Source organism: Ahaetulla prasina, chromosome 2, assembly GCF_028640845.1.
Source record: "Ahaetulla prasina isolate Xishuangbanna chromosome 2, ASM2864084v1, whole genome shotgun sequence".
In the NCBI taxonomy this organism is placed as follows: Eukaryota; Metazoa; Chordata; class Lepidosauria; order Squamata; family Colubridae; genus Ahaetulla; species Ahaetulla prasina.
The window spans coordinates 1586622-1611098 of NC_080540.1; the positions used below are offsets into that span (position 1 = coordinate 1586622).

A 24477-nucleotide genomic window follows, 5' to 3' on the forward strand; every position below is an offset into this window, starting at 1 on the left:
AATGGTTATCTATACGATAAAATCGTTCAGCTTCGGGATAGTTTAGACCAAAATTGTGATGATCCAAGTGGGATGGCAGAGGCATGTCTTGTTGAGGTTATTTGGGATGAGTTTGAGACTGTGGCTCCCGAGGACATGGACAGGTTACTGGGGAGGCTACATGCGACCACGTGTTTACTGGACCCGTGTCCTTCCTGGCTGGTGCTGGCTACTCAGGATGTGACACGAGGCTGGCTCCAGGGAATTATAAATGCTTCATTGTTGGAAGGGGTTTTCCCCGCTGCCTTGAAAGAGGCGGTGGTGAGACCCCTCCTCAAGAAGCCTTCCCTGGACCCAGCTGTTTTGGGTAATTATTGTCCAGTCTCCAACCTTCGCTTTGTGGCGAAGGTTGTAGAGAGTGTGGTTGCATGGCAGCTTCCCCGGTACCTGGATGAAGCTGTCTATCTAGACCCATTCCAGTCTGGCTTCCGGACCGGTCACAGTACGGAGACAGCTTTGGTCGCGTTGGTGGATGATCTCTGGAGGGCCAGGGATAGGGGTTGTTCCTCTGCCCTGGTCCTATTAGATCTCTCAGCGGCTTTTGATACCATCGACCATGGTATCTTGCTGCACCGGTTGGAGGGGTTGGGAGTGGGAGGCACCGATTATCGGTGGTTCTCCTCCTATCTCTCCGACCGGTCGCAGACGGTGGTGACAGGGGGCAGAGACGCGAGGCACCTTACTTGTGGGGTGCCTCAGGGGTCGATTCTCTCGCCCCTCCTGTTCAACATCTATATGAAGCCGCTGGGTGAGGTCATCAGTGGTTTCGGGGTGAGTTATCATCTGTACGCTGATGATACTCAGCTGTACTTTTCCACCCCGGACCACCCCAATGAAGCTGTCGAAGTGCCTGGAAGCCGTACGGGTCTGGATGGGGAGAAACAGACTCAGGCTCAATCCCTCCAAGACGGAGTGGCTGTGGATGCCGGCACCCCGGTACAGTCAGCTGCAGCCGCAGCTGGCTGTGGGGGGCGAGTTATTGGCCCCAACGGAGGCCAATAGATTCAGATAATGGGTATCCCTTCCAGTGGACTAAATACTGTAATTGACCTCTGTATAGTCTAGAGTCAAGGATTTTCTTGATTTCATAGTGGGTTTCACCTTGGATTATCAAGGGGGGTGGGGGAGCGGCAGGTTGAGGTCTCAGACCAGACTGTCTAGATGGTTTTAATAAGCTGGTATGGAATACCGGGTGTATTTTCCCCAACATTCGAGGGAGCTTGAGTTGGACGGTAATGGGATTAATAATTTTTACAATGGGGAAAGGACCCAAAAATTTTGGACCAAATTTTCTGCGGGGTATTCTCAACCTCAGGTACTTAGTAGATAAAAAGACTTTATCTCCAATGCGAAAAGGGGGTTGAAGGGAACGGTGTTTGTCAGCTTGGGCTTTGTAATTCCGAGCTGTCACAGCTAAGGCCTTTTTTGTATTTTCCCAGCCTTTTTTCAACGAATTCATCCAATCCGTTAGGGAAACGGAAGTGGGGGGTTGCACGGGGAGTTCAGGCATTGGAACGAAGTCCATGCCGGTGGTTACTTGAAAAGGGGTTAACCCCGTACTGCTGTGTACAGCATTATTATATGCAACCTCTGCAAATGGTAACAAATCTGACCAGTTTTCTTGTTGGTAATTTACATAACCACTGTATGTATTGTTCCACCATCGAGTTCAATTTTTCAGCCGCTCCATTGGTCTGCGGATGGAACCCAGAACTAAGTCCTTGAGACGACCCAATGGACCGTAGGAACTCCCTCCAGAACTTGGCTGTGAATTGAACACCCCTGTCAGATATTATCCTTTTAGGAACTCCATGCAGGCTGTAGATGTGTTTGACAAAGAGCTTTGCTAATTTTCTCGCCGATGGCAATCCGCTGCACGCAGTGAAGCGGGTGTCAAGGTTCCAGAAAAACCTCTTCTGCATAAAGAAAACTCAGAAGCCATTGTCTTTAAGAGTTCTTTACTAGCATGAGGAAACTGGCACACGATGAGTGAAATTCCAAAACTGAACTTCCGGATTCTTTTCCCAGTTATACAACCCCCAAGAGTCCCACCCCCCTGACCCCTTTGATGGCCACATGGTCCCACGTTCTCCCAGTTCATTCGAATATCCTCTCGCCACTCTTCCTGCAGATGTGAACATTATCCGACCTTGACCGTCTGAAGAATGTTACCATACCCCTCAGCCCCCCTTCTTCCCCTCAGGGGAAAAATGTGGCAGCGTCTGGAAACCTAAAGTCTAGTATGGTTTCCAGGCCTGACAGGCGTCCCCCCTTGGAAAAGAAGCTATATCCTAGGAAAGAAAACAAAGAGTTGATAAAGAAGAGTGTCAATGGTCTACACTTCCCTTCTACCCCCCCCCCTCTCCTCTCCAAGAGGTTTTTTAGGTTTGTCAGGGAAAGTGTCGTGAAATTGTTTAATCAAATTGTCCGCATTTACTTTCCAACCTTTGACCCAAGTAGATTCAGATAATGGGTATCCCTTCCAGTGGACTAAATACTGTAATTGACCTCTGTATAGTCTAGAGTCAAGGATTTTCTTGATTTCATAGTGGGTTTCACCTTGGATTATCAAGGGGGGTGGGGGAGCGGCAGGTTGAGGTCTCAGACCAGACTGTCTAGATGGTTTTAATAAGCTGGTATGGAATACCGGGTGTATTTTCCCCAACATTCGAGGGAGCTTGAGTTGATGATAGCAGGATTAATATTTTTTACAATGGGGAAAGGACCCAAAAATTTTGGACCAAATTTTCTGCGGGGTATTCTCAACCTCAGGTACTTAGTAGATAAAAAGACTTTATCTCCAATGCGAAAAGGGGGTTGAAGGGAACAGTGTGTGTCAGCTTGGGCTTTGTAATTCCGAGCTGTCACAGCTAAGGCCTTTTTTGTATTTTCCCAGCCTTTTTTCAACGAATTCATCCAATCCGTTAGGGAAACGGAAGTGGGGGGTTGCACGGGGAGTTCAGGCATTGGAACGAAGTCCATGCCGGTGGTTACTTGAAAAGGGGTTAACCCCGTACTGCTGTGTACAGCATTATTATATGCAACCTCTGCAAATGGTAACAAATCTGACCAGTTTTCTTGTTGGTAATTTACATAACCACTGTATGTATTGTTCCACCATCGAGTTCAATTTTTCAGCCGCTCCATTGGTCTGCGGATGGAACCCAGAACTAAGTCCTTGAGGCGACCCAATGGACCGTAGAACTCCTCCAGAACTTGGCTGTGAATTGAACACCCCTGTCAGATATTATCCTTTTAGGAACTCCATGCAGGCTGTAGATGTGTTTGACAAAGAGCTTTGCTAATTTTCTCGGATGGCAATCTGCTGCACGCAGTGAAGCGGGTGTCAAGGTTCCAGAAAATCCTCTTCTGCATAAAAAAAACTCAGAAGCCATTGTTTTTTCAGAGTTCTTTACTAGCATGAGGAAACTGGCACACGATGAGTGAAATTCCGAAACTGAACTTCCGGATTCTTTTCCCAGTTATACAAACCCCAAGAGTCCCACCCTCCTGACCTCTTTGATGGTCACATGGTCCCACGTTCTCCCAGTTCATTCAAATATCTTCTCGCCACTTTTCCTGCAGATGTGAACACCATCTGACCTTGACCGCTTGAAGAATGTTACCATACCCCTCAGCCCCCCTTCTTCTCCTCAGGGGAAAAAATGTGGCAGCGTCTGGAAACCTAAAGTCTAGTATGGTTTCCAGGCCTGACAGGCGTCCCCCCTTGGAAAAGAAGCTATATCCTAGGAAAGAAAACAAAGAGTTGATAAAGAAGAGTGTCAATGGTCTACACTTCCCTTCTACCCCCCCTCCCCTCTCCAAGAGGTTTTTTAGGTTTGTCAGGGAAAGTGTCGTGAAATTGTTTAATCAAATTGTCCGCATTTACTTTCCAACTTTTGACCCAAGTAGATTCAGATAATGGATATCCCTTCCAGTGGACTAAATATTGTAATTGACCTCTGTATAGTCTAGAGTCAAGGATTTTCTTGATTTCATAGTGGGTTTCACCTTGGATTATCAAGGGTGGTGGGGGAGCGGCAGGTTGAGGTCTCAGACCAGACTGTCTAGCAGGTTTTAATAAGCTGGTATGGAATACCGGGTGTATTTTCCCCAACATTCGAGGGAGCTTGAGTTGGACGGTAATGGGATTAATAATTTTTACAATGGGGAAAGGACCCAAAAATTTTGGACCAAATTTTCTGCGGGGTATTCTCAACCTCAGGTACTTAGTAGATAAAAAGACTTTATCTCCAATGCGAAAAGGGGGTTGAAGGGAACGGTGTTTGTCAGCTTGGGCTTTGTAATTCCGAGCTGTCACAGCTAAGGCCTTTTTTGTATTTTCCCAACCTTTTTTCAACGAATTCATCCAATCCATTAGGGAAACGGAAGTGGGGGGTTGCACGGGGAGTTCAGGCATTGGAACGAAGTCCATGCCGGTGGTTACTTGAAAAGGGGTTAACCCCGTACTGCTGTGTACAGCATTATTATATGCAACCTCTGCAAATGGTAACAAATCTGACCAGTTCTCTTGTTGGTAATTTACATAACACCGTATGTATTGTTCCACCATCGAGTTCAATTTTTCAGCCGCTCCATTGGTCTGCGGATGGAACCCAGAACTAAGTCCTTGAGACGACCCAATGGACCGTAGGAACTCCCTCCAGAACTTGGCTGTGAATTGAACACCCCTGTCGGATATTATCCTTTTAGGAACTCCATGCAGTCTGTAGATGTGTTTGACGAAGAGCTTTGCTAATTTTCTCGCCGACGGCAAGCCGTTGCACGCAGTGAAATGGGCCTGTTTAGAGAACAAGTCCACTACGGTCCATGTCACTGTATTTCCCCCACTAGATGGGAGTTCAACAATAAAATCCATGGCAATCTCTTCCCAGGGTCTGGTGGGTTCGGCTACGGGTTGTAGGAGTCCAGGGGGTTTCCCTGGTCTGGACTTCATGGTGGCGCAGGTAGCACAGCTCCGGACATAGTCTTTGACATCTGATTTCATTTTTGGCCACCAGAATTGTCTTCTAGCCAAGTGGAGAGTCTTTAAAATCCAAAGTGACCTCCTAGGCAAGAGTCATGGCTTCTCTGTAGTATAGGCAGCCGCATAGCGACGGGTACATAAATCTTGGTTCCTTTCCAGGGTATCCCATCCCTTAAGGTGAGGTGTGGCAAGTTTTCTTTAAACCAAGCATCGTCAGTGAGTGCTGATTTTAATTCCGCTAGTAGTTTATTTGGTGGGATGTTAGTACTATGGTGTGATCGCGGTCGAGTAATTGCTTGGCTGGCCGGTTCGCTATCGGGAATCATCGCATGTATTACCTCTTCGCGTTGGCTGTCAAATTGTGGTTTCCTAGATAGGGCGTCAGCCAGTAGATTTTGGTCGCTGGGGATGTATTTGAGGGTGAAATGGAACCGTTTGAAAAACTGAGCCCATCGAACTTGTTTGGGAGAAAGCTTTCGAGGGGTTTTTAAGTATTCGAGGTTTTTGTGGTCCGTCCACACCTCGAATGGTTCTTTTCCCCCTTCAAGGAAGTGTCTCCAGGAGAGGAGTGCCCACCGCACTGCAAAGGCTTCCTTTTCCCAAACTGCCCATCTGCGTTCAGTGTCCGTCAGTTTTTTAGACACGTACGCACAGGGCATAAGATTGTTTTCGGTATTCCGTTGTAATAAGACAGCGGCTACTGCTACATCACTTGCATCAGCTTGGACCACAAAAGATTTATTTGGATCCGGGTGTTGAAGAATTGGTTCCATTGAGAATAGGCATTTCAGGTGTTCAAAGGAACGTTGGCAGTCCATTGTCCAAGGTAGGGGTTGGTTAGGTTTGGGTTTGGCGGGTAATGGCCCAGTTTTTAGCAATTCTGTTAATGGTAGAGCTACTTCTGCGAAAGAAGGAATGAATTTATGTAAAATTTGCAAATCCCAAGAAACTTTGAAGTTGCTTACGTGTGCGTGGCGGTTGCCAATCCAACACCGCTTTTACTTTTCCTGGGTCCATTTCGATACCTTTGTTTGATATCCGGTAACCTAGGTAGTCTAGGGATTCCTTATGGAATTCGCATTTGGAAAGTCTGACATATAGCTTGGCCGCTAGGAGCTTTTTAAGGACTTGTCTGACCAATTTGATGTGTTGTTCGATATTGTTTGTGTAGATAAGAATATCATCTAAATAGACAAGAACCCCATTGTAGAGATGGGGGTGTAGGGTTTCATTACTTAGTTGCATAAAAACAGCTGGAGCCCCTTGGAGCCCAAAAGGCATGACACGGTATTGGAAACTGCCCAAGGGGCAGTTGAAAGCCGTTTTCCATTCATCACCTTCCTTGACCCGGTAATAGGCTTCCCTTAAATCCAATCTGGTGAAAATTTTGCCTTTTGATAAGTGGTTCAACAAATCCTGCATAAGTGGTAAAGGATATGTGTTTTGTATGCAAATTGCATTGATATTTTTGAAGTCAATACACAATCTAAGCGAACCATCTTTCTTTTGTTTAAATAGCACAGGCGCAGCTACAGGTGATTTTGCTGGTTCAATGAACCCTCTGGCTAGGTTAGTGTCAATGTATTTTTTTAGTTCAGACATTTCGGCTGGCGTCATTGAGTACATTTTGGGTTTTGGTAATTTTGCCCCCGGGTGCAATTCAATTGCGCAATCAGTTTGTCGGTGGGGGGGTAGGAGGTTACATTCATCCTCGCTAAAAACGTCTGATAAATCCATGTATGCTTTAGGGATGCGTGGTTCATTAGGAGATGGATTGGATATGGTGGTTGTTGGTTCTTTCTGGTGGTCATTTTGGATAAGGTTTTTTTCGGCAGGGGGAATTGGGTCTAAGGGTCTGAAAGTCCATATAATTTTCCTGAATCCATCCTCCCATTTGATTGTGGGTTCCCATTTGTCCAACCAAGCTAAACCCAGGATGATGGATTCTGACATCTTTGGAATTACTATGAATCTTATAAGTTCATGATGGGCTCCAATTTCTAAGCGAACCAATTGTGTGATTTGGGTCGCTGGAACGCCACCAATCAAGGTTCCATCTACTTGGTGGAATTTAATTGGGTGTTTTAAGGGAAATGTTTTTATATGAAGTTGGGCGACCGTAGAGGTTGAAATTAGGCATCTGGTGCATCCTGTGTCCACAATAGCCTCTAAATCTTTTTTGGCCCCTTAGTTGCATAAAAACAGCTGGAGCCCCTTGGAGGCCAAAAGGCATGACACGGTATTGGAAACTGCCCAAGGGGCAGTTGAAAGCCGTTTTCCATTCATCACCTTCCTAGACCCGGTAACAGACTTCCCTTAAATCCAATCTGGTGAAAATTTGGAATTATTAAGTTTACTTTGATAGCAAAAGGAGGAATGGGTGCACTCACCATTGGGTCGTTTTCTGCTTGGTTTGAGTCGTCAGGAGGTGAATCAGATGACGGAAGGTCAGTAGGGAGGTCTATGGCTTGTCTCGCAAAGCGACTGGTATTCGGATTCTTTTGAGGGGGTTTGCGTGGTCGGGTAGCAGTTGGTGGGCGATACTGTGGGAGGGGTGTTGGGGCTAAGCAAACTGACGCCCGATGCCTCCCACTCCCAACCCCTCCAACCGGCGCAGCAGGATACTATGGTCGATGGTATCGAAAGCCGCTGAAAGATCTAACAGGACCAGGGCAGAGGAACAACCCCTATCCCTGGCCCTCCCGAGGTCATCCACCAACGCGACCAAAGCTGTCTCCATGCTATACCCGGACCGGAAGCCGGACTGGAACGGGTCCAGATAGACAGCTTCATCCAGGTACTGGGGAAGCTGCCATGCCACCATACTCTCTACAACCTTCGCCACAAAGCGAAGGTTGGAGACCGGACGATAATTACCCAAAATAGCTGGGTCCAGGGAAGGCTTCTTAAGGAGGGGTCTCACCACCGCCTCTTTCAAGGTGGCGGGAAAGACCCCCTCCAACAAAGAAGCATTTATAATTCCCCGGAGCCAGCCTTGTGTCACCTCCTGAGTGGCCAGCACCAGCCAGGAGGGACACGGGTCCAGTAAATATGTAGTGGCATGTAACCTCCCCAGCAACCTGTCCATGTTCTCGGGAGCCACAGAATCAAACCCATCCCAAACAACATCAACAAGATGTGTCTGAGTCAACTCATCCGGATCATCACAATCTTGGTCCAAACTATTCCGAAGCTGAGCGATTTTATCGTATAGATAACCACTAAACTCCTCGGCACGTCCCTGCAAGGGGTCATCCCGTCCCCCTTGGTGTAGAAGGGAACGGGTCACCCGAAACAGGGCAGCCGGGCGGTTATCTGCCGACACAATGAGGGTGGAAACATAGGAACGTTTCGCAACCCTCAGTGCCACTAGGTAGGCTCTTGAAAAAGACCTAACTAGTGTCCGATCAGCCTCAGGACGGCTGGACCTCCAGGTACTCTCTAGGCGTCTTCTCCGGCGTTTCATCTCTCTCAGCCCCTCAGAGAACCAAGGGGCCGGTTGAGATCTACGCCGGGTCAGAGGCCGCAAAGGCACGACACGGTCCAAAGCCCCAGCCGCGGCCTGTTCCCAGGCCGCAACTAGTTCTTCAGTCGTGCCGTGGGCAAGATTCTCAGGAAATGGCCCAAGCTCCGTCCGGAACCTCTCAGGGTCCATCAGGTGCCTGGGACGGAACCAGCGCATTGGCTCCGTCTCCCTGCGGTGGTGAGCGGCGGTCTGAAAGTCTAGGCGGAGGAGAAAATGATCTGTCCATGACACCGGTATCGTCACTAAATCCCCTAAAACCAGATCATTAAACCACTGTCCAGAGATAAAAATCAAGTCCAGTGTGGACCCCCCCCGTGTGTGTAGGGCCATCAGTTACTTGGATCAGGTCCAAGGCCGTCATGGAAGCCTGGAACTCCTGAACCACCGTCGACAAGCCGGCCAATGGCAGATTGAAGTCCCCCATGACCAGAAGTCTGGGGATCTCAATCGCCACCCCGGCAAGCACCTCAAGCAGCTCAGGCAGGGCTGTAGTCACGTAGCAAGGAGCCAGGTACGCAATCAACAGACCCATCTGATTCTTATGGCCCCACTTCACAAGAAGGGATTCACAACCGGCTATCTGAGGCACAGTGGACTCTCTCGGCTCCAGACTCTCTCTCATCACAACCGCCACCCCGCCATCCCTACCCTGGGCCCTCGGCTGATGGAATGCTCGAAAACCCGGCGGGCACAGTTCAACCAGGGGCACACCCCCTTCTGTGCCCAGCCAGGTCTCCGTAATGCCCATAAAGTCCGCGGACTCCCCCCGAATATGATCACAAATCAGGGGGGCCTTATTAACCACGAACCGGGCATTACACAACATCAGCTGAAGGCCCGGGCCCTGGGGATCCTGACCTTCCGGGGAACGGGTAAGAACTAAGGGACCGGAGCATGTTATCGCTTTTAAACAGCGAGTCCGTGCTCCCGGAAAATGATACGGCCCCCTGCTTCCGCCATATCTGCCCCTCCCACTTACCGTACAGATATGCTCTCGAGGTGGGTGAGCTGAGCTTATACGAGGCCTCACTTCCAAACGCTCAAAAGTTTCCGGGAGGTCTAATAGGGACTGGGATTTCAGGGGGTTTCTCAGGTCCCAATCCAGTGACTCCCGATTCTCTGGGTTTTACTGTCCTCCATTGAGGTCGTGAAGAGGGAGGGGGCTCTCCATTCCGCCCCGGGGAAATGTTTTCTCCCGAACGACAGCTTACCCATGAATCGGAGTCTTTGGGCCGTGCACCAAGCTGACAAGCAGGCTCTACCACTTCGGGTTTTTGAGTCATATCTTCCGATGGGAAGTAGGTGATTTCAACTAAGTCCTCAGATTCCAACTTCTGTGCTACTTCCACGCTTTCAGCTTGCTGCCCTTCCATCTTCGCTGGGTCTTTGCACCGCTGTGGAGGTTGCGGAGGCTGGGGCCCAGCACCCCCCTAACGGGCCCCCTCTGAGCGGAGAAGAGGGTACCGTTAAGCAAAAGAAAGTTATGAGTTTTGGAATAATGTCAGGGTTCCAGAAAAACCTCTTCTGCATAAAAAAAACTCAGAAGCCATTGTCTTTCAGAGTTCTTTACTAGCATGAGGAAACTGGCACACGATGAGTGAAATTCCAAAACTGAACTTCCGGATTCTTTTCCCAGTTATACAAACCCCAAGAGTCCCACCCCACTAACCCCTTTGATGGTCACATGGTCCCACGTTCTCCCAGTTCATTCGAATATCTTCTCGCCACTCTTCCTGCAGATGTGAACACCATCCGACCTTGATTGCTTGAAGAATGTTACCATACCCCTCAACCCCCCTTCTTCCCCTCAGGGGAAAAATGTGGCAGCGTCTGGAACCCTAAAGTCTAGTATGGTTTCCAGGCCTGACAATCTGCCGATGCAATGAGGGAGGAAATGTAGGAACGCTTCGCTTCCCTCAGTGCCACTAGGTAAGTCCTACTATAGGACCTAACTAGTGTCCGGTCAGCCTCGGAATGGCTGGATCTCCAGGCACTCTCTAGGCGTCTTCTCCGGCATTTCATCTCCCTCAGCCCCTCGAAAAACCAAGGAGCTGGTTGAGATCTGCGCCGGGTCAGAGGCCGCAAAGGCGCGACACGGTCTAAAGCGCCAGTCTTGGCCAGTTCCCAGGCCGCAACTAACTCCTCAGCCGTGCCGTGGGCCAGATCGTCAGGAAATGGCCCAAGCTCTGTCAGGAACCTCTCCGGGTCCATCAGGCGCCTGGGACGGAACCAACATGTTGGTCCCGTCTCCCTGCGGTATTGAGTGGCGGTCCAAAAGTCTAGACGAAGGAGAAAATGATCTGACCATGACAATGGCTCGGTAACTAAATCTCCTAAATCCAGATCATTTAACCAGTCCAGAGATAAAAATCAAATCCAGTGTGCCTCCCCCAATGTGAGTAGGGCCATCAACTATTTGTGTCAGGTCCAAGGCCGTCATGGAGGCCATGAACTCCCGGGCCGCCGTTGATGATGGGCCGGTTGATGGTAAGTTGAAGTCCCCCATGACCATAAGTCTGGGGGTCTCAACCACCACCCCGGCAAGCACCTTCAGCAGCTCGGGCAGGGCTGTAGTCACGCAGCAAGGAGCCAGGTACGTGATCAACAGGCCCACCTGCACCCTATGACCCCACTTCACAAAGAGGGATTCACAACCGGCTATCTGAGGTACAGTGGTCTCCCTCGGTTCTAGGCTTCCCTTAATAACAACCGCCAGCCCCCCCCTACCTTGGGCCCTCGGTTAATGGAATGCTCGGAAACCCAGTGGGCACATTTCGACAAGGGGAACTCCCCCTTCTGTGCCCAACCAGGTCTCCGTAATGCCCATAAGGTCCACGGATCCCCCCTGCATGCGATCGCAAAGAAGGGGGGCTTTGTTAACCACGGACCGTGCATTGCACAGCATCAACCGAAGGCCCAAGCTCTGAGGATCCTGGCCGCCCGGGGAACGGGAAAAGTCTGAAGTGCCGGGGCATGTGATCGCTTTTAAACAGTGACCTCGTGCCCCCAAAAATCGATACAGCCCCTCACTTCCGCCATATCTGCCCCTCCCACTAACCAGACAGATGGAACCACCCCCATCATCAGGAACATCACCTTCTCCCAAAACCTTCGGACCTGTTAAAACCCCGCCGCGAGCGCGCGCAGTGACTGGCCCCTCCCCTGGCGGGCTACCCCCAACACCCGTCCTTACCCTCCCTCCCCTTAAAAATTCCCTATCTAAAAATCCCCACAGGTTCTTTCTACACGCATGCCACCTCTGTGGGTCCCAAGACCAGTCATTGAGGCTGGCCCTCAGTAATGTAGGGGGCCATTCCTGCGAGGCGGGGGCACCTCGCAGGCGCAAGAGTTCATTTGAGGAATACCGCATAATAAAAATTGGCGAAAGATGGCTCCATCTCCAAATTGGCTAGAATGGTAATATTAAGTTAGTTCTCAGTTAAGGACGGGCATATGATAATACAAACAATGGACAGTCACGATGGCATCTCTTGGTCTTTGCATCTGTCTTTACACAAAAGGAAAAAACAATCCAACCTATCAAAAACAGCACCACAAAAAACAGATTGGGCACACAAGTTAAAATAGGGGAAAAAATGGTAAGTGAACATCTGTCTACCCTAGACGAGTTCAAATCACCAGGACCGGATGGATTACATCCCAGGGTTCTGAAGGAACTGGCAGACGAAATCTCAGAACCACTGAACTATATCTTTCAAAGATCCTGGAGCACAGGGGAACTGCCAGAGGACTGGAAAAGAGCTGATGTAGTTCCCATCTTCAAAAAAGGAAAAAAAACAGATCCAGGAAACTACAGACCTATCAGCCTAACCTCAATACCAGGGAAGATTCTGAAAAAGATAATCAAGCAACGAATCACCAAATACCTAGAAGCAAACAAAATATTAACCAAAAGCCAGCATGGGTTTGTCAAAAACAGATCATGCCAGACTAATCTTATGCATTCTTTGACAAAGTGACAAAATTAGTGGACCAGAGGAATGCTGTCGATATAATTTACTTCGACTTCAGTAAAGCATTTGATAAAGTAGACCATAACCTACTACTAGATAAAGTAGAAAAATGTGGGTTAGACAGCACCACCACCAGATGGATTCGTAACTGGCTGACCAACCGCACTCAACGTGTGGTCCTCAACGGAACTACATCCACATGGAGGGAAGTATGCAGTGGAGTACCCCAAGGCTCTATTTTAGGCCCAGTACTCTTCAACATCTTCATCAATGACTTGGACGAGGGGATAGATGGGGAACTCATCAAATTTGCAGATGACACCAAGCTGGCAGGAATAGAATAGAATAGAATAGAATAGAATAGAATAGGATAGGATAGAATAGAATAGAATAGAATAGAATAGAATAGAATAGAATAGAATAGAATAGAATAGAATAGAATAGAAGGACCTGTATACTGCATGAATCAAGAAGAGGGCCGTGAAAATATTTGCAGATCCCTCGCATCCTGGACATAAACTGTTTCAACTCCTACCCTCAAAACGACGCTATAGAGCACTGCACACCAGAACAACTAGACACAAGAACAGTTTTTTCCCGAAGGCCATCATTCTGCTAAACAAATAATTCCCTCAACACTGTCAGACTATTTACTGAATCTGCACTACTATTAATCGTTTCATAGTTCCCATCACCAATCTCTTCCCACTTATGACTGTATGACTATAACTTGTTGCTGGCAATCCTTATGATTTATATTGATATATTGACCATCAATTGTGTTGTAAATGTTGTACCTTGATGAACGTATCTTTTCTTTTATGTACACTGAAAGCATATGCACCAAGACAAATTCCTTGTGTGTCCAATCACACTTGGCCAATAAAATTCTATTCTATTCTATTCTATTCGGCTCATATTTGTTTCAGTCTTTCATCCTTCTGAGGTTGCTAGAATGAGGACCCAGATTGCTGGGGCCAATATGCTGACTGTGTAAACTGCTAAGAGTGTTTGGTAAAGCATTGTGGAGTGGTATACAAGTCTAAGTGGAATTGCTATTGCTATATAGTTTCTCCCGATCGTGGATCCTTTTATGAGAGGTAAGATGACCACTCTGAGCAAACCTCCTTCCACATTCCATGCATTTATACGGCTTCTCTCCTGTGTGGAGCTTTTTGTGTCTTCTAAGGCCACTGTTATGAGTAAACATCTTTCCACACTCCATGCATTTATATGATTTCTCTCCTGAGTGGATCTTTTTGTGGCTTTTAAGTCCACTGACATGAGTAAACATCTTTCCACACTCCGTGCATTTATACGGCTTCTCCCCTGTGTGGATCCTCTTATGAGAAATAACATTACTTCTTTGAGCAAAGGTCTTTCCACACTCCATGCATTTATATGGTTTCTCTCCTGAGTGGATCTTTTTGTGGCTTTTAAGTCCATTGTTATGAGTAAACATCTTTCCACACTCCATGCATTTATATGATTTCTCTCCTGAGTGGATCTTTTTGTGGCTTTTAAGTCCACTGACATGAGTAAACGTCTTTCCACACTCCATGCATTTATACGGCTTCTCACCTGTGTGGATCCTCTTATGAGAAATAACATTACCTCTTTGAGCAAAGGTCTTTCCACACTTCATACATTTATATGGCTTCTCCCCTGTGTGGATCCTTTTATGGATAGTAAGTTGCCTGTTTGTTGTAAAACGTTTTCCACATTCCAGACATTTATATGGTTTCTCTCCTGAGTGGATCGTTTTGTGGCGTCTAAGTCCACTGCTGTGAGTAAACGTCTTTCCACACTCCATGCATTTATACAGCTTCTCCCCTGTGTGGGTCATCTTATGGGAAAAAAGATTACCTCTTTTAGCAAAGGTCTTTCCACACTCCATGCATTTATATGGTTTCTCCCCTGTGTGGGTCATCTTATGGGAAAAAAGATGACCTCTTTGAGCAAAAGTCTTTCCACACTCCATGCATTTATATGGTTTCTCCCCTGTGTGGATCCTTTTATGGATAGTAAGTTGCCTGTTTGTTGTAAAAAGTTTTCCACATTGCAGACATTTATATGGTTTCTCTCCTGAATGGATCGTTTTGTGGCTTCTAAGTCCATTGCTCTGAGTAAACCTCTTTCCGCACTCCATGCATTTATACAGCTTCTCCCCTGTGTGGGTCATCTTATGGGAAAAAAGATTAGCTCTTTGAGCAAAGGTCTTTCCACACTCCATGCATTTATACGGCTTCTCCCCTGTGTGGATCCTTTTGTGGGAAATAAAATTACCTCTTTGAGAAAAGGTCTTTCCACACTCCATGCATTTATATGGTTTCTCCCCTGTGTGGATCCTTTTATGGATAGTAAGTTGCCTGTTTGTTGTAAAAAGTTTTCCACATTGCAGACATTTATATGGTTTCTCTCCTGAGTGGATCGTTTTGTGGCTTCTAAGTCCACTGCTCTGAGTAAACCTCTTTCCGCACTCCATGCATTTATACAGCTTCTCCCCTGTGTGGATCATCTTATGGGAAAAAAGATTACCTCTTTGAGCAAAGGTCTTTCCACACTCCATGCATTTATACGGTTTCTCCCCTGTGTGGATCCTACTATGGATAGTAAGTTGACTGTTTGTTCTAAAACATTTTCCACATTCCAAACATTTATAAGGCTTCTCTTTTGTGTCAATCACCTTTTGAGATGTAAGGAACTTATTTCCAAGAGAAAGAATGAATGTCCCATTGTAATTTTGTCCGTTGTGTCTTCTTATAGCATTTTCTCCTTTTTTCTGGGTTAAATAGTGTTCATTTACTTGTACTTTAGCCTTGATTAGATTCACACTTTTCCCAGCATATTTTTTCCTTATTTTCTCTTGTTGGGCAAGAAATTCTTGAATCGGAGCATCAGTGGAAGATGAGCTTTCCTGATCCCAATTCTTTGACTGGTTTCTCTCATGGCTTTTGAATTCCATTCGAATTCCAAACTTCTCCCTTCCATCTTTAGCATTGATCACTTGGAACAGTTCACAGGAATCTTGATTCTCCTGCCCATTATTACCTTCAAAGCAAAAGAGAAAAGAAAATGACAGGAAGGTTAGAGAAAACAATCAGTGTAGAAAGTCAAGTGAATTTCCTTCTGAATTTCTCCGAAATTCCATTAGGTTGTATGTTTCCATGCCTAGATTGATGTGATATAGACATGATGATTTCTATATTCATGAGTCATAAAAGCTTTGAAAATATCTAGAAAAGAATTATCTATATACAGTATATTCAAATCTCATTCAGTTTTGAGTTAAGGAATAGAACAGAATAACAGAGTTAGAAGGGACTTTGGAGGTCTTCTAGTCCAACCCACTGTTTAGGCATAAACCCTATACCACTTCAGACAAATGGCTGTCCAAAATCTTCTTAAAAACTTCCAGTGTTGGAGCCTTCACAACTTCTGGAGGCAAGTTGTTCCACTGATTAATTGTTCTCACTGTCAGGAAATTTCTCCTTAGTTCTAAGTTGCTTCTCTCCTTGATTCGTTTCCACTCATTGCTTCTTGTCCTACCCTCAGGTGCTTTGGAGCAGTGGTCACCAACTGGTGGTCCATGGACCACTGGTGGTCCGCGAGAAAGTTTTGGTGGTCCGCAGAAATATTATTTGCATTTTTTTATATTGTACTAAATGAGGGGTCCTCAAACTATGGCCCCTGGGCTGGATATGTGCAATGAACTGTTGCTGCAGAGGGGTCTTTTTGTGTGGGTCAGAGGGGCAGAATTCCAACATCTGCTTGTCTCCTGATGCACTTTACTGAAGCACCACTGGTGGCAAAGAGCCAGAGGGCCTTGTTCCAGTGGGACTGCATCATGGCCTGGAACTGGCTGACCATCTCAGCCCGCTAAGCCTCCAGCCACCAGTACCTGGCCTTGCACTCCCACAAGTCTACCCTCTGCTTGGAAAGCTTATGCTCGTAGTCTTCAGTGAGGACTTCTGCTGAGCCTCCTTCTCGGTCAGATCCAATTTGAACTGAGCCAGCTGTTTTGCCAACTCTTTCTCATGGTGGCTGCTTAGCTCCAACAACTACTTCCTCCCTAAGGATTTTGAGCAGGCAGGCAAGATGGCTAAAAGAGCTGGCGAGGCACCCCTCAATGTGAGTGACATCAAGTTGGCCATGCCCACCTAGTCACATGACCATCTAGCTAGACCCACCCAGCCGGTCATTAAGCAGATCTTTTAGTGGTCCACAGGATTTAAAATTATGAATTTAGTGGTCCCTGAGGTCCAAAAGGTTGGGGACCCCTGCTTTGGAGAATAGCTTGACTCCCTTTTCTTTGTGGCACCCCCCGAGATATTGGAACACTGCTATCATGTCTCCCCTCGTTCTTCATATGTTTTAGTCACTAGTACTATAATCATCTTTGTTGCTCTTCTCTGCACTCTTTCTAGAGTCTGAACATCTTTTTTACATTGTGGCGACCAAAACTGGATGCAGTATTCCAAGTGTGGCCTTATCAAGTGGTATTAACACTTCACGTGATCTTGATTCTATCCCTCTGTTTATGCAGCCTAGAACTGTATTGGCTTTTTTGGTAGCTGCCACACATTGGTGGCTCATATTTAAATGATTGTCCACTAAGACTCCAAGATCCCTCTCACAGTTATTACTATTGATCAAGGTACCACATATAGTGTACCTATCCATTTTGTTTTTCTTGCCTAAATTTACTATTTTCACCATTCAATTTCAATTTCAGGAGAAAACAAGATTTATTGGGGTAGGTTAATTTCAAAACTGAAACAATTTTACAACTCCTCCTGGTGTATCTTCAAGTTTGTCTGGGTCTGGTGATGACCCCCGCTCGGCCTGTTCCTTGATCCCAGCAATGAGACTTTGGAGCAAAATCCCTTGTTGAAGCCTCCCATTGGCTTGTAAACGTTCTTTGTGCTGAGACTGGAAAGGTTGGGAGGCTTCAAGAATGGCTATTTCGCTGCCCCAAAGTCTCATCGGCTTTGAGGGCTCTTTGGCTGGATCTCGAACAGGCGTCAATTCGCAGAGAACGGCGGCCTAAAGTACTATAGTGTGAAATCACATGAGATCAGTAGTGCAAGAGCTCAGCTACTAATCTCGCATGATCTCACACCATAGTACTTTAGGCCTGTGTTCTTTTATAAATGGGGGACTGCACGAGATCCCGGGAAAAAGTCTTCGAAAAAGAAGAGACCTTCCCTCTCTTTGCAAAGCATTTTGCCCTGGATCTCATGCAGGCCTTGATTAGCAGAGAACAGAGACCTAAAGCACTGTAGTGCGAGATCACGTAAGATCAATAGTGCTAGATTTCCCACTACTGATGTTGCGTATCTCTCACTACATTAGACCTCTTTTTTCTGCAAATGCACCAAAGTAGGCAAAGGAACTGACGGCTCGCCACATTGTCGCATGGTACTGTATTTTTCAGACCATAAGACGCGCCTAGGTTTAGAGAAGGAAAAAAGAAAAAATTTTGTCCTGGCATCAGAAGAACTCAGCAAAATTGATCTGTTTGGCTAAATCTAATCCCATTTTCAGTGATGCCAGAGGGAAAAGCACATTTGCAGACCAAAATTCCTGCAGAGTGCTTCTGGACTCCAGACAAAAACACAGAGGATTTGAGGCCAAAAGAGTCTGTGTTGCACTATAAAACGCACAGACATGACTTCCGGTTTGGCACCGTAGGTGATGGCGGTGATCTTTACGATCACCAACCTCTGGCTTTTGTGGAATCGCTAGGACAGCTTAAATCTGCTGTCCAGCGGTTCGAAAAACCCTCTCTTCGGGAGAAGAGGAGGGGGTGAGCTGAGGGCAGAGGTTGAATTTCCCTAAAGCCCCTGAGAAAAAAGGGGTTTGAAGGGTTAAGTTCCCTCCAGCAACCCGAAGAGCTCCAGATCCGAGGATTCTTCTGCTTGGGCGGAACTAATCACCACGACCAAACGCCAGATTTATTTTGGACAATAAAGGATTATACCGGACAGAGCAGTGGGAGAACTTTATGCAAGTAGCCAAGCCGATTCCCGATACTTTGTAACAAGTTTGAAAACAGCAAGAAAATGGAGCCGAATTGTTAACAAGTTAACAGTGGAAAGCGAAAGTGATACTTTCAGCGCTATTCTTGGTAAATTGCATGTTATTTACTACTTTAACTCTTTAACTCTTTGCTGCCTAGAATCTAGGAGATTTTAAATATTGCTTTAAAAAAGCTTTAAAGGACTGTGTTTCTCAGAGGTTAAGAAGATTTAAACTGAATATTAAGTTGGAAATAAATAAATAATTTTATAGAAGATGGCAGCCAAACAATTAAAGTCTACTGTAACAAAGGGCTCTGGAATCTCTTCAGCTGGTGCCTCTCCAGCTCATACAGTGGAGACTAGAACATTGAACTTAGAGGCGGTACAAGAGAATTTAAAAGACTTTATGCAAGAAAAATTTAAAGTAATAACTGAGATGTCTGAAATGAAAGAGCAGATATCAGAAATTCAAGTGGGAAATAAAGAAGTTAAGGAAGGATTTGTAATTGCAGTACAAAGTTTGGCAAATAATGTGATTTTATTGGAAGAGGAGGTTGAAGGAATTAAGCAACATAATTCAAAATTAGATAATAAAATGGCTGAATTTCAAAGTAAAATGGAAAAAACAGATGATGAAATAGTTTTGATACAATATAGAAATATGGAATTTGCTCTAGAATTGTGGTCTGAAAGAGAATAAAGAGGAGGATTTAAGGGAATTTTTTTCTGAAGTTTTTGGTGAGATATTAGCAGCTCGTCCAGCAGATGTGGCTTATCAAATTGATAAAATATATCGTGTGAATTCTTGGATAGCAAGGCAAAAAAAGTTGCCAAGGGATGTTGTTATTTATTTTACAAATAGAACAGTGAGAAATCAGATTTTGCAAGCCTCATATAAGGGGGAAAAGATTCAGATTGCTGGTCAGGATATTTTAATATTAAAGGAAATTCCACCAAAAATGTTAAGGGCTAGAAAGGAATTTGCCTTCCTGGTGAATGAACTCAAAACGATTGAATATAGATGGGATATTCCAACTGGTATAATAGTATATTATGGGAAAGTACATCGTCAATACAGTTGGAAAAGCAAGAGAATTTTATGTTGAGGCATTAAAGTTGGAAGTCTTCTCCATGGAAGCTAGAAGAAGGAGACTGAAGTGAAGGAAAGAGAAGTGAAGCAGGTTCAAGAACAGATTGTGATGGAAGAAGATTTATTACAAGTGTTGGAAATACCTACGACGGGTCAGATTCAAAAGAACAAAGGCTGACAAGAGCTGCTGCTAAACGCAAGGAACAAGAGATGAAGGCACAACAACAACTGGCAACTACTACAACGGAAACAGTGGAGGAGCAAGGCCTAAAGCAAAATGTGATTTATCAGTGTTCCAAAAGTTTTGGCGATAATGGCAATTAAACTATTATCTTGGAATGTTAATGGTTTGAATTCACAGCAGAAGAGAAGGAAAGTATTTCACTATTTGAAACAATTTAAAATGACATTACCTGTTTACAAGAAACACATATTAGATCTTTAGACCAGAAATATTTGATAAATTCAAAACTGGGAGTACATTTTATTCCTCTTTGGAGAAAAAATGGTTTAGTTATATATATAAAGAAGGATATATCAGCAAAATTAATTGAGGTGGATAAGCAAGGAAGATACATTGCTATTGAACTTTGTTGGAGGAAAGAAGACATTATTAATAGGAGTTTATGCTCAATCAACAACAAGAAATTTTTCAAGTTTTTACATAAAGAATAGTATTTTGGGATTATAAATCATATATATTAATGGGTGATTGAATGGTGTGTTGGATACTCAAAAGACAAAAAAGTTAAGGAAGATATCAAGTCAGAAATTACCAAAGGCTTTTTTGAAATGATGGAGGACTTGGAATTAAGAGATATTTGGAGAGAATACAGAGAGGGATTTTACCTTCTTTTCTGATAGGCACCAATCATTTTCGAGGATTGATTTTATTTTGATTAATGATTGTATTCTAGAGTGAAGAAGACTAAGATTTGTTCAAGAACTTTATCTGATCATAGTCCAGTTTGGATTGAATTTGATCGGGAAAAGGAGGCTAGGAGATCATGGAGGTTGAATGAGAATTTGTTTAAATATGAACAAAATGTAAATGAATGTAAAAACAAATGAAAGAATTTTTATTATGAATATGAAAAAGAGACATCTATAGAGATGATTTGGGACCAGTAAGGCTTATATGAGAGGAAATCTTATACAAATGAATATTAAATAAAAAAAATAAAAGAAAAAGAAAAGGAACTGGAAGAGAAATTAAAAAGAAAGAACAATTATTGATAAATAGCCCAGGAAATAGTAAAATAAAAGAATCAATAAATATATTAGAGGTCAGTTTAATATGTTGATGGCAGATCAAGTAGCAATTAATTTACAATATAAATATAATGCTTAATAATGCCAATAAGCCAGGAAGATGGCTTGCCTATTTAATAAGGAAAAACAGAAATCACGAACGATTGATAAAATAGAATATAGGGTAAGGAAGTTTATCAAAAGAACTTGATTAAAAAGCATTTTAGAGTATTATAGTAAGTTATATTCTAGGGATATGGTTGATGATACAGAGATAGAAAGATATTTACAACAACAAAATATTTGTGAGCTTACAGAAAATCAAAGAAGAACTGAATCAATTAATTACTTCAGAGGAAATTCTTTAGCAATTAAACAACTTAAAATCGGTAAAGCACCAGAACAGATGGTTTAACAGCTGTTTATTATAAAATTTACAAAATGAGATGGTTGAACCACTTAAAGAGTTATTTAATAAAATTCAAATGGGAGGAGATGTTCCTTCATGGAGGACAGCCTTTATTTCGTTATCAAGGAAGATCGAGATGGTATTAAAGCAGAGAATTATAGGCCTATATCACTTTTAAATACTGATTACAAGATATTTACCAAGATATTGGCTAATAGATTAATGCCAGTGATGAATCAAATAATTCATAATGATCAGTCAGGATTTATTAAGGGTAGGCAGATGAGATATAATGTGAGGCAAATTCTAAATTTACTTGAATATTTGGAACGAAACAACCAAGTATCAGCGGCATTCTTTTTGGATGCTGAAAAGCTTTTGATAGATTGGATTGGCAGTTTTGTTTAAAGTAATAGAAAAATGCAATTTGGGGATTATTTTATCCATGCAATTAAAGCAATATATCAGAAGCAAACAGCACAAATAATAGTAAATGGTGGGTTAACAGAAACTTTTAAAATTGAGGGATGAGACAGGGATGTCCCTGTCCATTACTTTTATTTTAACTTTAGAAATTCTTCTGAATAACATACGTGGTTCCGATCGAATAAAGGGAATTAGAGTTAAACATCAAGATTATAGATTAAGAGCTTTTGCAGATGACCTGTTACTGTATCTCAACCAATATACTCAGTAACTGGTTTAAAAGATATAATTGGTCATGGTAAAGTATCTGGATTTAAGGTGAATCAGCAAAAGACAAAGATGATAACTAAAAATATGAATATACAACAAAAGAAGAGTTAGAAAGAACTTCAGGTTTTGAAATCGTTAAAAGGTTAAATATTTAGGAATATATATTACAGCTTCAAATGTTAAATTATACAAAATAATTATGAGGTATTGTGGCAGAAGGTATGGAAAGAAATGGAGTTGGAAGAAGTTACAACTATCTTTGCTGGGAAGAATAGCGCTAAAAATGAATGTTTTGCCCAGGTTTTGTTTTTGTTTCAAATGATACCGGTGTTTAAGAATGATATTAAATTACAGGAATGGCAAAAGGGGATTAGTAATTTGTATGGATGGGCAAAACCAAGAATAAAATTAAAATAATGCAGGATATAAAAGGATTTCTTAAAATGCCTAATTTAAAAATGTATTATGAAGCAGTTGTTTTATCATTAATTACTGATTGGATTAATTTAACTGAGGAAAGAGTTCTGAATATAGAAGGTTATGGTTTGTTATATGGGTGGCATGCCTATTTATTATATGATAAGAAAGTTGATAAAATATTTAAAATAATATAATTAGAAATGCATTATTGAGGGTTTGAGGAAATATCAATACAAATTAGATGGAAAGATTCCAATATGGGCAACCAGACACATGATAGAAAATATAAATATATATCAAAAGATGGAGGTAGTTACTATAAAGAACTTCTTTGTATGGAAAAGGGAATTACAATTAAAATCTAGAGAAAGATGGGGAAGAAGGAAAATTATACATGGTTCCAATATGGACAACTAAGCTAGATGGAAATTAGATCAAAAATAGGTGTTAAGCAAATTGAGGATAATTTGTTAAAACAAATGAGAGATCAAGGTCAACAGCATATTAAGAGGTTGTATAATGTATTAGTAGAAATAGATTCAGAGACTGATTGGTTAAGGATTGTATGATTAAGGGCACAAAATTTTCAGCAACCAATAATGTTGGAAACTTGGGAAAGAATTTGGGTGAGGAATGTTAAATTTACACAAGCAAAATATGAGAAAATTTTATAAGATGTTTTATAGATGGCATTTAGACCCCAAAATTGTCATGTATGTATCCTAATGTACAGGCTAAATGTTGAGATGTGATTGTGAAGATGCTACTTATTATCATATATGGTGGACTTGCAAAAAGTTAAAGCATTTTGGATTAAAGTATGGTGGATCATGCAGAATATTTTGAAAAGAAGATTAAGTTTCTGCAGTTCTTTTTACTAGGAATAATTATGGATTGTACAGCTATAGAGACTAAATTGATTCTGAACTTAATAACAGCCGCAAGACTTTTGATTGCTCAATATTGGAAGAAAGAAGAATTACCTACAATTGAAGAATGGACCTTAAAGTATCAAATCTGGCAGAAATGGCAAAATCTGCTTACTTGAAAGACTATACACAAGAAAAATATATTTTAGAATGGAAAATGTGGATTGATTATATTCAAAATAAGTATCAGATAAAAAATATCAAATAGCATATGAGTAAATTTAGGAATAATTTGTATTAGATATTTTTGAAGGAGAGGGAATTGAGAGTGAATAAGCGGAGAGACTAGAGATTATAATTTAGGAATTATTTTAGATTATGATTGTTAGTTTTGATACCCTGCATTTTGTTCTGGGAAGTCGGTGGGGTGGGGGTAAGGAAGGAATTGGGGAGGGGAGATGGAGTGATGGTTAATGTACAGGATTATTGAAGATGTATAAATATAATTAATGTAGGGTCGGGTCTGACCAGTTGCCATTTTAGAACGGGGAGGGAAAAAGAGAGTAGGAGGTAGGAAAGAGGAAGAGGAAGGAAGAGGGGTAAAGAGGAGAAAAGTGTAGGGTGGAGAGGAGGAGGTAGATAAGAGAAGGAGAGGAAGGTTTGGAAAGTAAAAGAAGGTAGAAGAGGAAGAAGGTTAAAAAGGGTGGTGACTAAGGCCCGACTAATTGTATATAACTGTACATTGGATGAATTATTTGATATGATTGTAAAAATAAAACTTTTTTATAAAAAAAAAACAAAAAAAAAACGCACAGACATTTCCACCCACTTTTTTCGGGGGTGGGGGAGTGAGTGAGTCTTATATTCTGAAAAATACAGTGAGTCCCGGTGGGAGAATAAGAGGGCGAATGTTGCAGCGCCTCTATTGTCATTTGTAAGTGTGAATGACAGACGTGGTGCTGCAACACTCATAATTTAGGGACTGGGTCTCAAGTACTTGGGGGAGGGCTGGTCGTAACTTGGAACAGTCGCTAAATGAACTGTCATAACTGATTATGTATTGGATGCTCTGTCACACCATGAGGCCTTTGTTCTGAATTATCAAAATATTTATGCTGATTAAAGTTCTGTTCTAAATTTGAAGTTTCAGAGAAATGACAACACATTCCTCTACATGACCTAGAGGACACAAA

The 24477-nt window shown here is 43.3% G+C and overlaps 2 protein-coding genes across 2 annotated transcripts in view; one reads left to right on the forward strand and one right to left on the reverse strand.

The window, feature by feature from the left end:
• Positions 1-24477, forward strand: part of LOC131192754 (zinc finger protein with KRAB and SCAN domains 7-like) — a 269595-nt gene that overhangs the window by 206861 nt on the left and 38257 nt on the right. The gene's annotated exons all lie outside the window — the stretch shown is intronic.
• LOC131193559 (zinc finger protein 208-like) overlaps positions 1-24477 on the reverse strand; it is a 50471-nt gene that overhangs the window by 15118 nt on the left and 10876 nt on the right. Inside the window, exon 6 of the mRNA XM_058173861.1 lies at positions 13571-15577. Coding sequence (XP_058029844.1) covers positions 13571-15577 — 2007 coding nt within the window. The remainder of the gene's footprint in view (positions 1-13570; positions 15578-24477) is intronic.